At 42.2% G+C, this 17075-nt stretch overlaps 1 protein-coding gene across 9 annotated transcripts in view; it reads right to left on the reverse strand.

Annotated features, from left to right (window-relative positions):
- PTK2 (protein tyrosine kinase 2) overlaps nucleotides 1-17075 on the reverse strand; it is a 185724-nt gene that overhangs the window by 90412 nt on the left and 78237 nt on the right. For 8 of the 9 annotated variants that reach the window (XM_085322275.1, XM_085322667.1, XM_085322510.1 and 5 more), the window contains 2 exons: nucleotides 13234-13460; nucleotides 3318-3484 (listed from right to left, as the gene is read on the reverse strand). In XM_085322275.1, coding sequence (XP_085178401.1) covers nucleotides 3318-3484; nucleotides 13234-13428 — 362 coding nt within the window. In that variant the 5' untranslated portion in view covers nucleotides 13429-13460. Of the gene's footprint in view, nucleotides 1-3317; nucleotides 3485-13233; nucleotides 13461-17075 lie in introns of those variants that run through there. The other variant, XM_085322748.1, reaches the window with a different exon arrangement.

A 17075-nucleotide genomic window follows, 5' to 3' on the forward strand; every position in this document is an offset into this window, starting at 1 on the left:
TTCATGCTACTGTATTACCAGTAGCATTACTGGTATTCAGTAACTCAGTACCAAAAAAAAAAAAAAAAAAAAAAACCCACCCAACCTCAGACTGCCTTTGGAAGACAGTTTATCAGTTATTCTAAAAAATTGCATGAACTGCTCAAATTACGCAATGCTTCTGTAGGCCTAGATCTTGCACCTCACGAAGAGATAAGACAGTGTCACCCAACGTGACATATAACGCAGCAGACTTCAGAATATTTATTTCCTGCAGTACTATAAACAAATAATCATGCAATTCCAATAATTATACCTCTGATTTCTGACACCGTCATTTTGGATACATTCTGAATTTTCTGACAATGGAGGGAATTATCTTCATTTCCAGAGAATAAAATAAAGTACGTTGCTTCATACAGTTAAGTAGCACGACTGCCCCTAAAGTAAAGGCATGGTGAAGATGCAGGCACAGTTACTACCAGGCTTTTAAATGAATTTTAGTGCCAATCCTTCTTACTTTTTGTAGGAAAGGACTGAAGTATTAGGTCTTCACTGCATTTTCTTTTTAAATCGCAAGACAGTTCAACCTTTGCTCTCCTATGCAAATCGTGAGCATTTTTCTGGAAAGGAGAGTAAGGTCGGAGCAGTATATCAAAGCAAGCAGGAGGGTGGGATAAGAAGGGCTTCCAGTAAGCAGTGATTTCCTGCTCTTTTTGCCACGTAACTGAGGTTCGCCACCGGCAGCCCGGTGAGGCCAGGCTGTGTGCGCTCCTGCAGCCGGACTGCTTGCTGCTGGAAGAGGGAAGAGGGACTGGAAATGACAAAATTCTGGGTGATCTGAAGTCCACTATTATTTACTTTTCCTAGGCTTTAACTAGGGCTGGCTCAGCTGGGGCAAACAAGAGTTGTATCTCTGCCGCTGCCCTCCACTGGCCCGTTCCCACTGCAGCGTTACAAACAGGACAACAGCCCCAAACAAAAGCTTCGTATAAGGGGGGTAGATTTTATTCCAGTAACTTTTGTCTACATCCTACTGACAATTACTGCAGCTCCTGGACTAATCCAGGAGAATGTCTGAGAATCTGCTGCTGTAGATATTGAATACAGAACCCTTTTAATTCAGATAATTAAAAAAATCCACATGAGGCAGTTAGTGGATTAATAATATTATAGGAAGCTTTTAATTCAAGCACGCTTCCAAGATTTCACTCTCCCTTTACTAATCTAAATATTTTTACAAGTACTGTCACATGATCTTAAACGCTCTGCTTTATGGTATTACAAATATGACAGCAACATTTTGATTATGCACAGCAAATCTCCATGGGTTTAAAAGGTATGTCAGGCTGCATGTATTCGATAAAACATGAAATGACATGCTGAAAAGGTATTGAATAATTTATATCTTATCATAGCTCTTTCATGAGCATTTTGAACAAACCCTTTCCACAAACTTCAAAATAACGATAGATCACAGAATCACAGAATCAGTAAGGTTGGAAGGGACCTCTGGAGATTATCTAGTCCAACCCCCTGCTCAGYAGGGAAACAACTGGCCCATATGGACCCATATGGGCCCATGTGCTTGGTGTTATTAGCACCATGCTCTAACCAACTGAGCTAAACCTACCCCCCCACTAACTTTGCTTTTAAAACTGATTAACTTTGTTCTGAAATGTGTAGGATGCAAGTTGRAATGCACAATACAAATGCAATTGGCACTTGAGTGCTATGTAACAAATATCCATAACATAAATTCGTCACATTTTATATACAACACTAGTATCATGGGATGCATTCAGGAATTCCCTACTTCTAAACCTGTAATCTCAAAGTGTTATCTAGGAAAAGTTTCCTGAGAGGTATGGGAGGAAAATACTGACAAACATCCCATAAACACACTAGAAGTCATAAAATGCAAGATGCGTAGAAAAGAACGTGCTACATTTCTGACACCTAGGTTTTAAACACTCCTAATTTTTTGGATAGATTATTTTGTTAAATTAGAGGTAGGCCTCTAAAGTGAATTTATAAACAGAAAATTGCAAAGCTTGACATCTGCTAGTGTATTATGCTAATTCAATTTGCAAGAAATTAAGCATAGATTACTCACAAGAATTCTGCAGAGGACTGTATTTGTAGGCTTTCATAAATATATTTTTAGCAACTTTTATACAAATTGTTGTCACAAAYAGAAGGGAAAAAAAACACAAAATCCTTGCGATGAACTAGTAAGCTTAGTAATCTACTTTTCAGTGTCTTCTTATGACTTTACTGCTATACCTGGCTCTACAGCGCTGCATTTTAAAACCGAGCTCCCCTCTTGCCTAGCAGCCTACTGCATCCCTTGGTGAAAAGCATTAGCTTCCGCTCGCTCTTCTAGCAGGGAAGTGGACAGTCTTTCCCTCTCTTCATCTCCAGCCTACATCCTCTCCTGGGCGTGCATCAACCTGCTCTTTGTCTTCTCCATTTATTTACCTTGCTAAAAAAGTTGAAGAAAAACCAACCTTTGACACAGCACAGGTCACAGCACGTCTTTTAACCAACTAACTGATAACGAGAAAGTATCTCCGCAAAGGTACTTAGGCTTTGGCAGGGGGAAAGGGGGAAGTATCTGCAGTTATCTTTCTACTGCTCATTACTCCTGGGATAACTGAAGAAGATCCCAGTTAGAATAGGGAGAAGGGAAAATAAATAAATATACATATATAACAGAGGGAGAGAGAGGGAAGATTTCACTTCTCCCTTGRGGCCTCAATTCATTGGCCGCTAACAAGTTTTAAATTGCAAAGGGGCATGCTGATCTATTCTTTGCAAAAAAAATTTGTCCTACCTAATCCACATAAAAATGCAGCCACTCCTCAGCAGTAYTTTCTTATTTTCATTTAAGGAACAAGGTTTATCCATTTAAATTTGTAGAGGCGTGCTTATRCTACAGATAGGAACAAGTTTCAAAATAAGATTCCTGCATTAAAATTTCTAAAGATGACAAAACCTGAGATACATCACAAGATATATCAAAAGTTTTGCAGGCCTTCAGGACAATCCTGCCAAACAGCTAGGAGCTTTCTGCTCCTCTTTTAGGCCTCCTCTAAATCCCAGGCTAGACCCTCGTATTCTCAATTTGCAGGAACCTCTTTCCACCCATGAAAAGYACACCTCCCCACTGACAGCTCTGCAATGTGCAACATTTTTCTTTTTTCCCGGTGTCAGCCCCCTCTATCCCACCACGCGAGGATTTTCTTTACTAAAGCAAGTTATAGAGTCAATTTTTCTGACATGGCAAAAMGACTTTTACGACTTCATTTTGACACTGAACAGATTTACACTCTTACTTCCATTCTTCTGGAGGGTGGGCTAGTTCAAATTTCTCTCTCACATTGGACACCCCCATGTCCAGGTGTAGCCAGTGAACCTCCTCAGATTGCAGGTGACTGAGCCGTAACCCATAGCAGGCCACATTTTTCACTTTCTGACTGTCCACAATCTTCTGAATTATGCCCTAAAACAGAGAAACATACACTCCTTATAAGCCATAAAATGCAACAGATATTTCAAAGAAATTCTACAGTAAGGCTTTAAAACGTAACCATGTCATGCCCTCTACAAAAAGCTAAGCAATAAATCAGGTATCGCCTTTAAGAACGCTAAACATGTTCAACGGCACGCTTTTGTTTCAGACAACTGTTTACGGCTTCTGAAGCTTTGCTGGCGTATGTTCACAAAAGATCATGTAAATACGTTTCCCTGCATCTTATCAGAACTAAGCCACTATCCCCTCTATGTAAAACAGAGTAACATAAAAGCCAGGATACGAACAGCAGATCTGTGGATGAAAGGGACGTGTATTTGTTTAAAAAAAAAAAAAAAAGAAAGAAGGAAAAATGCAAGCTGCCACCAGCCTTCAAAAATCACTCCTCGATCTACAGCCGGAAAATTGTTTAGACTTTCATCCTATTTAGTGCCTGAGCAGCCAGGCTCGAGCAGAGGTCGCCTCCCGGCTCTGACTTCCCCCCTCTCCGCCCCCACCGCGGCTGCTCCGGTGCGGCACGGATCCCTCCCGCAGAGCCAGCAGATCACTTGGGAAGACTTTCAAGAAAAACAAACAAACAACGCCGCTTCTTTGCTCACCCAGGACATGTCAGAGTTTGGGGGTTTCTTGCCAGAGAGGGGGAACCTTTCAAAAAAAAAAGGAAAGAAAAGAAAAAAAAAGAAAGAAAGAAAAAGAAGAAAATAACCTCTGCTATCCACAGGTCTGCTCTGAATTTGGCTTGAAGGAACCGACTGCAAGGTGCAAAAACTGGTTAAGTCTGTTTCTTGACAATATTTATGGGTCTTTGTATAAGTTAGCAAAGGCGGCACGGTCGCCCGTCTCCGGGGCTCCACGAAACAGCAGCTCAGCGCTCCCAGAAGCGGAGGAACGTTTAACCTCTTCTCCCCCAGAAGGGGCTCTCCGCTTGGCTGAGCGCAGCCTAACGTTTTGGCCGGCGCGGCGCGCTCCCCTCCAAGCGGGGCGGCACCAACGGCAGGCGGATCCCGGCGCTCCCGGCGCACGGCGCGCGCAGCGGCCAGGGCTGTGCTCGGACGGCCAGGGCTGTGCTCGGAAACCCGCCCCCGCCGCGCCGCCGGCCGCGAACGAGAGCGGGGCCACGCGCCCTCGGCGCGGCACAGCGCCTGCTGCGACAGCACGGGAGATGAGCCTGCAAAGAAGAAATCAGGGCAAAACCGGGCGCTTGCTAAGGCCGCGAGCAACTGGGAATACTGGGCAGTTGAAAACCCATTAGTATCTCTTCAAAGAACCACCGAATGGGACATTTAAGAATCTCTCCGATTTTTGGGTTGAGATTTCAAACGTCAGGTATATCAATATATATTTGAGATATCAAAGCCAGGTATCTTAATTCCTACCAAAAGTGAGGTTTCCTAAACTTACCAAAAGAGCTATTAAAAAAAAATATATCAAAATTCACTTTTTTTTTTTTTTTTAAAAAATAAGGGTGCAATATTCCTTCTGGTCAGGTAATCAGGTACCACCCCATGGAACTAATTATCAAGAGCACCTACTACAACTCAAAGAAAGAAAAAAAGGGGGAAAAAAGGCTGAGAGGAGAGTTTGACTGCAAAGCACACCACAGAAACTCCTCTCAGAATGGAGGTTAAGAGCTGCCTTCCACTGAAGAGACTGATGCAGAGATTTACACCTCTCCCGTCAAAGTCTAATACAGACATATGCAGTGAAAAGCATTTTAAATAACAGCTATCTAATCGGGCAAGCTAAATGCTCATGTCAAATATGATATAAACAAGTAGTATGGGAGAAAGGAGGTCAAGCACTTGAAAAATGCATCCTAAAAAAAWTTGTAAAAACCCAGAAAGGATGAACTGATGCTTTAAGCAAACCAAAGGCACGCGGCTTTTAAAATCGTTTTTGATTGCTTGTTATCGTAGAGTTGGGAATGCCTGCGAGATTACTCCACATCCTAACAGATCATAGCTGGAATCGAAAATGGGAAAAAAAGGAAATACGGTGATTAGGGCTCAGAGAGCTGGTCTGCAGGGGCACCCATCCGGGGAGTCCTGCCACAGGCCCCCCGCGATGCTGCCTGCAACAGGGATCAGAGCAGGTAATTGGAGGTTTCCTGACAATTTAACCGCTTAACCACAACACGCTAGCGAGGGGAACAGCCCTGCGCAGCATCTCCCAACGACCTCCCTACTGAAACCAGAGCCACAGAAACCTGAAGACGCTCCGGACTCAGCTCCGAGCCGCCCCTCAGCTCAGCAGACGCTCCACGGAGTGAAAAAGCAGGCAAGGACCAGGGAGGTCTCAACCCTGATTACAACTTTAGGACCTCAAATTCATCGCAGCGTCTCTTAGTCTTATGCTAGAAATACTGCTTGCTACTAATTTGTCCAGAAAACCTGAACATACTCAACACAGCCAATTTGCAAAATAGGTTGATATTTGTCCCAAATTATGAAGTGTCCAAAAACAGAAAGAACATCTACAGCAGAGTTTTGAAGCTCTAGAAAAATCAAGGSAGACTGGAGAAAGGTTCAGGATATCCTAGACATGCATCAGCAATATTTCGAGCTTCCGTAAATGAGTGGAAATTAATTTGCTCACTTGTAAATTAACAAAGCTGATGTATTGCTAGGAATAAACCGAAGTTGGAATAACACACTCCCAGGGTGACTATCAACCTAATTTCCCCATTTAGGAGAAAGGAGAAAGTCTCCTGCACTAGAAAAAGTCTTTAGGTAACATCTCCCACATAACGACATGGCACTGACATTTGGGAAGCACTTCAAATATGTCAAATGAAGTTTATGCATTAAGTATTATTACTCYTGATAAGGCATTTAAATTAAGACAGGAATAGAAGTAAAGTCCTGATGCAAACTGGATTTAAAATTTCCCACGAAGTAAAACTCTGGAGTCATTTCCCAATACTAAAATTTAGGTCATTCTCTGACAGCACTGAGACAGCAAAGCCCACATCTCTCCTTTTCCTCATTCTCGTTATCCATCTCATATACRACATGATCAACCAGACCAGGGAACTGACCCAGCCGAGCAAGAACTCTGTCACCGAAGCTCAGGGACAARCATACTTCAAAACTACAGCCTGAAACCACGCTATCGAGCTGCCTACGATTTTGCCGTTGTGCAAGCCTAGAGACACCGCCAACGAGGACAACACAGCACCAAGTGCCTCAGCATCCCTCTTGTGCTTAAGCCCGACACTCCAAAGCATCCCTCCATGCCACAGTCCAATTCGGCAGAGAACCTCTGCCCACAACCGGACAACACTGACAACCACGCTCTCCAGTCCTCTCCACTGAGTTAGCGCTCTTCTGACCCTACTGCACGCTGCTCTAGCTTCCTCAACCAGCAGAGCATCCTTTCAAATATTTACAATAAGCTCAGTCTTCTGGAAGGTTAACTTCCAAAGCTCACCGAGGAGTCTAATGAGAAACAGAAGAGGAACAGCAGGGAGTTGTGGCTAGAAGAGGGTTGGGGAGAAGGTCTAGGTTAGATTAATCTAAATTACACAGTCTCAGCTGCACTGTAAAACCCTATCCTCTGTTGTGCTTGCAAAGTCTAAGTGCTTCCTTGGATCCAGTCCTATATGGTTCAATTCTAATACAGCAGAAGTACTGTTGACAKGAAGGCCCCATCTGTAGATCTAGGTGATATTTTCAGTAAAATGCCAAAGGCCTACTTACATTGCTTTTAGAAAATTATTTTGCATGCCTCTCTCATCCAAGGATATTAGAATGTTTTGCACAAATAAAACAGGTATTCTAAAGATGAAAGGTATTTTGGTCTAATTAAGTCAGATTTTCACAGTACAGTAGGCCTTTTTTTTCATGTTGTTTACACATGCAAGCCTATAGTTTTGTGTTCTTGACACTTTTTTCAAGATTTTTAAGAAGTGAGGCACAGATTTACTAAYAATACAACTCTTCCTTGTCATCCAGTGCAATTCGTGGAGGTATGCAGCACAGGAGAGGGAAAACCTAAATGGTACTGATTTGCTAGCTCTTTTATTAGATCCAGAATGACTTCATACATTTCCCCACATGTATTAATGCGAGAAGCCTGTGCGTTACCAAGTCTGCTTCTGCTACTGCTACACAGCTCCACTGTCTCAACCAATAACACTACCAAAGTATCTATTTCAAAAGACAAACCTATYAGATAAATTCTACTGTCCAATAGATTGACGTTGTTCTTCACAGCTTCACAGCTAGCAGCAGATATACCAGAGCAGTCCTGCATCACACCCAATTCCCTGTAACTGTTCAAGTAATTTGCCCATTTTAGGAGAAATCGAGATGCAATAAAGCATATCTGACCCACTCGGSAGCATGTTCAGCTCCTGGCTCCCCGAATGTGGTGGTGGCAGCCTTGTAGTCAACCAGAATCAGTAGCATCTAGACTGGCTCTGCACTGAGCTAGCCACAGCATTTGCTGCCTTTTGTCCAGATACCAGGTCAAAACAAGACAGGTTTGAAAAAGGGGGAAAGCTTGGAAGACAGAGGTAGGGCTGAGTAGGTGGAATCACTGCTAGAACATGAGAATAATTCTCAGGGACTAGGTTAGACTGGCTCGTCCTTAATTCCCTGTTAGACCTTTATGAAGGTCTAGATGTGGAAAGAAATCAGGAATATTTCAGTGGATGAGGAGGGTGCATCATACTGCTCTTTAATACCTGCTCACTGACAGTGCAGTATCGCCGCAAACCTGAGTAGTGCCAGCACAAACACACTTCCTTTCGTCTCACAGTTGTGTCAKTCTGCAAGGCAATGCAGTTAACAAGACTGAAGAACTGATCTGGATTTAAAAAAAAAGTTAATTTTATCCTGGACTGCATTTGCCAAACAGTCACACCACCTGTGCCAACAACTAAGGTGGTAGCATGACAAAAACAAGCAGTGAGAAGGAAGCTGGCACTGCTGCCAAAAGAAATGCTTATCTGACTAGGACATCACTTAAGAGTTGTAGACCTTTGCACCAAAGCCTCACCGTGAACTGTATCTCCAGATCAAATTGTGAGGTCTCCTGTAGCGCCAGGTAAAGCACAGCAACAGTCCATGGTGCACAAATACCCCAAAAGACTTACAGGCCTAATGCAGGCAGACTTGGGGAGAAAGGAAACACCGCCAGCCAAACAGAAGGAAATACAACCACTGTAGGAGAGACTAAGAAATTGAAGTTGCCAATGGTTTGGGAATATAAAAATAGGATATTCAGAAGAGAGAGGCAAACAAGAAAAAACAAGATACTAACATAGTCAGTTTAATAAACTGTTCAGTCTCAACTGAACACGCTTAAGTCCCTCTCCCTAAAAAAAGCTCATATTATGGAACCAGTTGGAACACACAATTCTCCCAACCATGCACCTATGCTTTTTATCCGTGGAAAGTAAGTTTCAGCAGCTGGATAAGGAAACTGCAGAATTTGCTCTGATGTTTACTCTGTTCTGGGAATGGGACACACCTATGGCATGYTCCTTGACTTCAGAAACCTTTTCAGGTCCATCAAGTTAGATATATACTCATCCTTAGTTAAGGACGCTCCTCACTTTCACTTCAAGCTTTTTGAGTTCTCATTCTGCCAGCTTTAAAGAAATCAGTATTTTGGGTGGTACTGCATAGAAGAGAGAGGGAAAGGCATCTTCATCATGAGCAGGCTAAAGGAGCCACGGACAAAGTAACTATATTTATTGAAGACTTCTGATCGTACTGCTCCATAACTCCAGAATTAAGGACAGCACAGACCACCAAAATTTTACTGCTATCTATCCAGCATACGTTTAACTCAGCTGCTCTTATAAAACTGAAAAAAACCCCAGACCTGTATAAGAATCGAGATGTAACATATACCTGACAATAACGTGGTTTCAGATTTCTGGTTGTTACTACTACACATATCTTTGCTTCTCACAACTATTGTTCAAGAATAAGCAATCAGTTTTGAAGGCTGTAAGTTTAGAAGAAGGTATAGTAGATGGGCACCTCTGGAGTGGGACGTGGACCATGGAGCAGAACATAACTTCAGTGTCAGCCACTTAGATGGGGCTCACACAACGTTGTCAAATGCTTGTTTTCTAAGAATAATACTACAAATCTGTTAAATGTCAATGGCACCTTCTATCTATGAAATATGGTCGTTGTAATTCTGCTTTGATCAAGTGTTCTGGAAAAAGAAAGGTTATCTACTTGTCATTGCTGACCAGAATGCACTGGCACCATCTCCATTCATGGGGTGCTGGAGACTAAAGATCCTCCTGAGCATCCACCTCCTCCCACGCCGCAGCRGAGGCTGGATACAGGGCAGAGCATGCTCCATCTCCTCCCAGTCCTCTGCAAAGCCTGCTCTGTAGACAACACCTCCAAATGAAGATGTTCTAAGATAAATAGCAGAGATAAAGATCCTTTCTTTCTCTAGCAGCTGCAAAGCTTCACAGGCGTTTACAGGAAGAGATTAGTGCTTGCACATTCACCATTTTTTAAAAAAAATAAAGTATGTCCCTAGTGTGACACCAAAGAAAAGAGAAGGGGATAAAGAGAGCGTTCCAGCTCTTTGAAAACCCCAAATATATTTACAAGACCCCAAAAGCTGCTCCTGAATCCTTTGTGGAATACAGACTCACTCCTCCAGTGACAGCTTTCTCAGAGAGATTAAATCTACCCAGAAAAACAGAGGTCCACAGCTAGGAAGATCTCGCTGACGATCTCGCCCAGCCTAGAYGTCAGACACTTCGGGACAAGCATCAAGGGCTGCTTAGGGATATGGTCACTTAGGGACAATCCTACAGAAGGCTGGAGTCTGTCAAGCAGAGTTAGCAGACACCAGTCTGCTCATTAAAAGGGCTTCCTTCCCCTCATATCAAGGATTCATGCATGATGTGTATCACTGGAGAGTGGAAAAAAGCGCYGTTTCCACTGTGCTTTTTGGAAATTACAAAGGCACTTTAAATATCTATTTTGGGGGGGGGGGGGGAAGAGGAGTAAAAAATACAAGCCCTTTTCTGAGGTCTTTGACCGTTAAACACAACCCTTCCATTGACAAACTTGACTTGGCTAAAAATAAAAGATGTTAGGTTAAGGAAATATGAGAAACCAGGAAAGCAAACCTCATCCTTACTTTCCCTTGGTATAAGTACTGTCCACAAAGGCCTCCGCTTTAACAGCAGAAATACCTTTAATAGGCCAGTCTGGAGATTTCAGCCCCAGTCAGACTTCCTTTGAAAACTGGAAAGGTTCCTCCTCGGCTATGATCCCAGCAGCCATACCAACCAGTGAGAAGTCTTGAAAATAACTTTTTTTTCTTTTTTCTTTTTTTCTTTTTTTTTAATTGCAGAGCTGTTTCAAAGGCATCTACCACTGAATTTGCTTAAAGTGCTCCTTGGAAACAAGCCAAAACCCCAAACCAGCCTGATCACCTTTCACGATCTTAACTCAGAAGAAATGAAAGCTCTACTGCAGACCATCTCCTGCACGAAATAGGGAGACAATCTAAGGCATAAAAATCTTAAAGGTTATTTTCCTTTTAAATTATTCAGCTCGGTATAACAGCAGTCATTTCAATGGAATGTGGGCTTGTTCTCCAGCGACAGTTTACTGTTTCTAAAATAAATGCCAAGACATGGTAATACATCAGGGCTAGACTATTACCACGAAGTACCTGCACATTTCAGCAGGCATTGTACCATTTTCAAAATATAAAATTGGAAAAAAAACAAACAAACAAACAAAAAAAAACCTCTTTTTTTATTTCAAGAATGAAATATGACCCTTGCCCAAGGTACATTCTTCTTTTTTAGGAAAGTAGTTGAGCACAAAAAAATTGCTATGTTTAGAAACAAATATCTAAATAAAACAGTTATAAATAGGCATATATAAAAACTAAAAATTAAGGTAAGTCTCAAATAACTGCTGCTTGTCTGTTCTTTTGATCCAGTTTTTACAAAAATTCCAAGACGTTTGTGCTTTAAACAACAGTATACAACTCTGCAAATTGAACTCAGCACTGAATTTCTTACAGGAAAGCAAGTTTAAGATCCTAAAAGCCCATAACCACAGGTATTTTTGAGTTGGAGAAACGAGAGATATAATCTCTGCTTTTGTTTTTTTTAAGTTTCTAGCTATTTCTTTGGAAAGACCAATAACCTCAATTTAAAGTACTATATAAAAAATCTTGGACATACTTCCACAGTAGAGGCTTGCAARTAAGCTTGAAGACACCGAGAGACCTACTTTTCGTTCCCCTGGACCCAACAATATGTTTCTATATAATGAACATAATGAATCAATCACACAGGTTACATCAAATCAATATACCAAAGCCAGGGATCAAAGGTATTTTAAATGGTATTCAAAAATCCCTATTCCAAGGAAAATAAGTGTATATATGTTGATAACAGTAATTGATTGTTGTACAAAGGTGCAATTTCTCTCTCACCAAGACATCCCTAAACACAGATGTGAGCTTATTAAATTGACAAGAAACAGATTTTCTCATAGTCCCCAGTGAAAATCCTGAAATTTCACAAGATTTACACCACAGAGGAACGCTGTTAACTCTTTTCATACACAGTGATGCTGGAAAATAAACAGTAGGAAAGGAAGAGAAAGCATTCAAGACCCCATAGGCCTTTTCACTAATTTTCTCTTACACAAAGGAAAACTAATAGTGGGCAGAAAGAGACAACGAATCTCCTGAGCTCTGACCTCTCCACACTCTCCTTTCAGCAGATCAGAATTACATCCTTACAGTGCAGYTTGAAGTACTGTACAGAGAATATCAGTGTCGAAAGAAATAAGCAGATGGGAATCTACTTCTGCAGGGAGAACCTTAAAAACCAACCATCACTCAAGGTTTGGCTGGGGGGGGAGGTGGGAGAACTAAAAACAAACAAATGAAAATGTTTTAAAAACATCTGACATGTTGAAGTGAGCTCCTTTCTGCTTCGTTTCAGTTTATCTGTCTACTGTGAGACCTCAAAACATTAAAAGAGTAAGTGTAGTAAATGGCAAGCAAGGGCCTCAGCATTAGATTACTGCCCTGTATCTTCTATACAGAGCTGCTTAAGTTCCCTCTTCAGAGCAGATATGTTTCTACATCTCTCTGAGACTACAGATACCTTATTCTTAAAATAAATTCAACCCTATTTTTTGTTTAGATTAAACAGAAGGATCACATTGCATAAATAAAAGGAGCAGGTGGGAACAGGGTCTGCAGTAACAACTTCAGTGCCATTTCCCCACAGTCGCATGGGGCAAAAGACTCATTTATTTATTATTTTTAAAACAGTGAGTGAGGAGTTATGCTCATGAAAAGAGTAGTTTAATGGACCGCCTCCCAAGGCTTACACACCACAAAGCACCACACAGGCTTTTAGGTAGTATAAAACGGTAAAAGTCATTTAATATAAAATCAGTAGTGGAATCTAGACTGACAACCTGTTTCCTGAATGTAAAGGCTCAAATCGGCAAAAAACGAGAAGAGTTCTGACATTACTTTAAGGTAATACGTAATATATACATCTGGTTTTTCTTAAAAAAAAGTAATACCTAAAGCTTTTTCTAAAATTATTCAYAGTCTATGATGAAGATTCTTTTAAAATAAACGGCAAAACATCTACGCTTCTTTGTTTCTAGACTTTTACCTCATCTTTTCAGAGMGTGCAGTTAACATTTAGCCTAAAGACGGCCTTAGAACACTAAAAACAGACTTACTCGGACATCAGTAGCATCTCCATGTCGGATAATGCTGGCCCACGTTGTTGGTTCACTGCTGTTTTCAAAGTAGTGAAAGACCTTTAAGACTCTTTCCATGGTCCCTGGCGAGCGCTCCATCCCAGTACTGAGGTGCGACTTTGCACTTGAACTCGGCGTATGATTCAAGTTTGGATCGAGGTAAGCTGCTGCCATGGTTTTGCTAGATGCTAGGTATCTGTCATATTCTAGGAAAAGGAAACAAAAAACAAATTAACTTCAGCTATATCTGAATCTTACACTGATTAATACAAAGTATTTATTGGCAATCCTGAAAGACTCATTTTATAGGTGACAGTTGATGGCTCTTTTGGAGCCCCCGACTCAAATAGCTACACAGCTATATACAGAGAAAAATCTAACAGGCTTACCCCCAGAGAAACCACTAGCGTTTCTTTAAGTCAGTCATCTCTGTTCAAATGATGTGATATCTGCAAATTCTAAACTCACTTCTCAGGCAAGACTTCTTCATTTTCTTAGTGTCTCAACCCAGCCCTTCCCCAAAGCCTTTGAGACCCAACGGTTCCAAGTCATTCAGTTTAACAGGCCAGCCATCCACCCACGTTCAAGGTTCGTTTTGAATGAAATAGTTAGTGCCTTCCAGTTTTAGCAGGAGTTCGCATCCCAGGAGGTCTCTCGGTCCGCCCTGCAGTGCTCCGAAGATCAGCATATGGAAACCCTGACAGAGGARTCGCTGAATTGAAGCTTTGCATGAAAATGCAGCACACAAGCATCAGGCTCTCCTGATTAAGGCCAGGACACTCAACTCACTCGTTTTGGGCTCCCTTGAAAACCAGTGTGATTTAGTCTACTGAGAGCCACGCAGAAATCTATTCTTCCATCAGACGCTAACAAGAAACCACTGGGGACATCACTGTCCCTACTCCCATGAACTAAGTGGCTAGTTTTATTATTTACCAGTCTATCTTCCAAGTGAGTTCCAAGTCTGGTGGTAAAAGGCATGGATCACTCCGGGAGTGTGCATCTCAAAATAAATAAATAAATAAATAAAATAAATTGTTGYCTCTTGGCTACGGCTGCAAATTAATCAACCGTGAGCAGATGGTGTGTAAGAAATAATGTACTACGAGAGAGAAAACAAGACATGGTCCCTCCCTGACGCAGCCTCATCAAGAATCATTCCAGTCCGCTAGCTCAGAAGAGCAAAGAACTGCCGGGCTCTGTTCCGAGCTGACGGGTCTTGGACAAGCACGCCAGGGCTTCYAGCTCCCCGAGTTAGCTCACCACCGAGGTCAGACAGGCCCAGAGCCAGAGAAGCAGAAGTGGATGGCCAGAGATGCAGGAGACTGACCCTTTCCCTTCCAGTAGCCTCTAGCCTTTACACGAGGTTACTAACAATGTCAAACCCTGTGCAGGTCCCAGATAGTAGGAATTCAGCACTGTTAATATTCTGACTGGAAACAGTTAACATCGTTTGCCAGAGGATGAAACGGGACTTTTAAGTAGGATGCAGTGTTAAGTGCCTACATAATCCATACTTACAGTAAAATGATAAACAGGAAAAAAGAGTCCATAGGCATAGTATGTCTGCAGCTCTCGAATAAATGATCGAATACCATCCATCCAACAGAACTGTAAGGATTTAAGATTGGCAACACTGGATGTTGTTAACCTCATGAAGCTCAAAGGCAATAGCAGGATCTTGCACCTAGGAAGAAATAACCCAATGCACCAGGACAGCTTGGGGGCCGACCTGCTAGAAAGCAGCTCTGTGTAGAAGGACCTGGAGTTCTAGTGGACACCAAGTTGACCATGAGCCAGCAATGTGCCCTTGTGGCCCAGAAAGTCAATGGCATCCTGGGATGCATTAGGCAGGGAGTCATCAGCAGGTTGAGGGAGGTGATCCTGCCCCTCTCTCCTCAGSCCTGCTGAGGCCACATCTCAAGTACTGTGCTCAGTTCTGGGCTCCTCAATACAAGAGAGACCTGGAGTTACTGSAGCAAGTCCAATGGAGGGCTACTAAGWTGATTAGAAAACTGGAGCATCTCCCTTATGAGGGCAGGCTGYGAGCTGGGTCTGTTTAGCCCAGAGAAGAGAAGGCTGCAAGGGGATCTTACCAATGTGTGCAAGTATCTTAATGGAGAGGGCAGAGAGGATGGGGCCAGACTCCTCTCAGTGGTGCCCAGGGACCGGACAAGAGGCAATGGGCACAAACTGAAACACAGGAAGTTTCATATGAACATGACGGAAAACATCTTTACTGTGAAGGTGACAGTGCACTGGAACAGGTTGCCCAGAGAGGTTGTGGAGTCTCCTTCCTTGRAGATATTCAAAAGTCATCTGGACACAATGCTGAGCAATGTGCTCTAGGTGACCCTACTTGAGCAGGGAGGTTGGACTAGGTGATCACGAGAGGTCCTTTCCAACCTCAGCCATCCTGTGATTCTCCCAAACACTCTCCCGGTGCCCAATCCTTAGGTGACCCACCTGCTAGCTTGTTCATAACCCCCAGCTGCCTGTGACTGAAAATTCAATGAGCTATTACAGCTTTTGCATCCAGTTTTACCATTCTCCTTTCTCGCAACCAATTGGCTTAATACTTTTAAGCCAATCTTATGCTCACCTTAAAACCTCTCCTTCTATCCACACTACACCATCAGATACAGACCAGAAAATGCAGGGAAACCTCTAACAAAGTTAGTCTTGTCTTCTCTAAAAAAGCATGCAAACTGTTCTTGGCTCGAGAGTTCAAACAGGTACGTAAGCCTTCCCCATGGCAGACTAATACCGATACAAGAAGACCTTACATTCACATTCCTTTTCCTGCAAGGCTCCTCTCCGTGACATTAAAGGAGCCACTGTGAAACCAAATGGTTGAGGTCAGGGAGCGTCATTAGGTCACTCCCTCAGGTCAGGTCCTACCTGCACTCAATATGGCAACTAGTAGCAATTAAATGGGAATTTTCATCTCAAACGTAGGTCACTTTAAGCCTTCTCCATAAAGCTCTGTCTCCTTCAAAACAAACAACTCTATCTCAAAGTCTACTATAAAAAGAGAAAYATATGCAGCTGGTGGAAAATTTCACCACAGACCAAGGCAATACAAAGAATTTGTCATAAAGGAGGAGTAAAGGAAAGCCAGTGTTTTTAATACTAATTCACAGTATGCCATCAACATAATTCGAGTGTTCACCAAGTATTATTTTGCAGAAACAAGCAAGGAGAAAAGCGACACGGAAACCTAGAARTGAGCATTAGAAAAATAAAAGAAGCCTGAGCACAGATTTATTACAGACAATCTACACCCACTGGGAACAGCAAATGGAAGAGTGATGAAAGATCAGTTGCTATATACTGGAGTCCTCTTAACCAGCATAATTCCAGGGAACAGGCAAAATACTAACACAGAGCTCATCTTTGCATAGAAGAGCTCCATATTTTCCACATGGAGGGAAAAACATGGGATCAAGCATCRGATGGACAAGACTGGGTGGAGGGTACTGTCAGTTTGCAACTTTGAAGAAAAACTGCTTTTGTAACTCTGAACTGGAGAATATTTTACACAGCTCTGTGATGTGAAATCTTTGGTGCTTAACTGTTTTCAAAATCTGATCAACTCTGGATTCTTTACAACCTCTTTTAAAAATCCCAATGCTTACTTTATGACGTACCAAAACACTAATAAATTTGATAGCTCTAAAATTACAGGAACATAGATCATATGAACCTATTAACTTTTCCATTAAATCAGCCCGTTTTTGAGTTTATAACATGACTGTAAAACTGCCATAGGCCAAAAATTTGTAACGCATAGTCACTGTTGAGGTAAGGATAGCTAAACA

The sequence above is a fragment of the Rhea americana genome, unplaced genomic scaffold (genome assembly GCF_003343005.1).
Source record: "Rhea americana isolate MKP2758 unplaced genomic scaffold, rheAme1 scaffold_0, whole genome shotgun sequence".
Lineage (NCBI taxonomy): Eukaryota > Metazoa > Chordata > Aves > Rheiformes > Rheidae > Rhea > Rhea americana.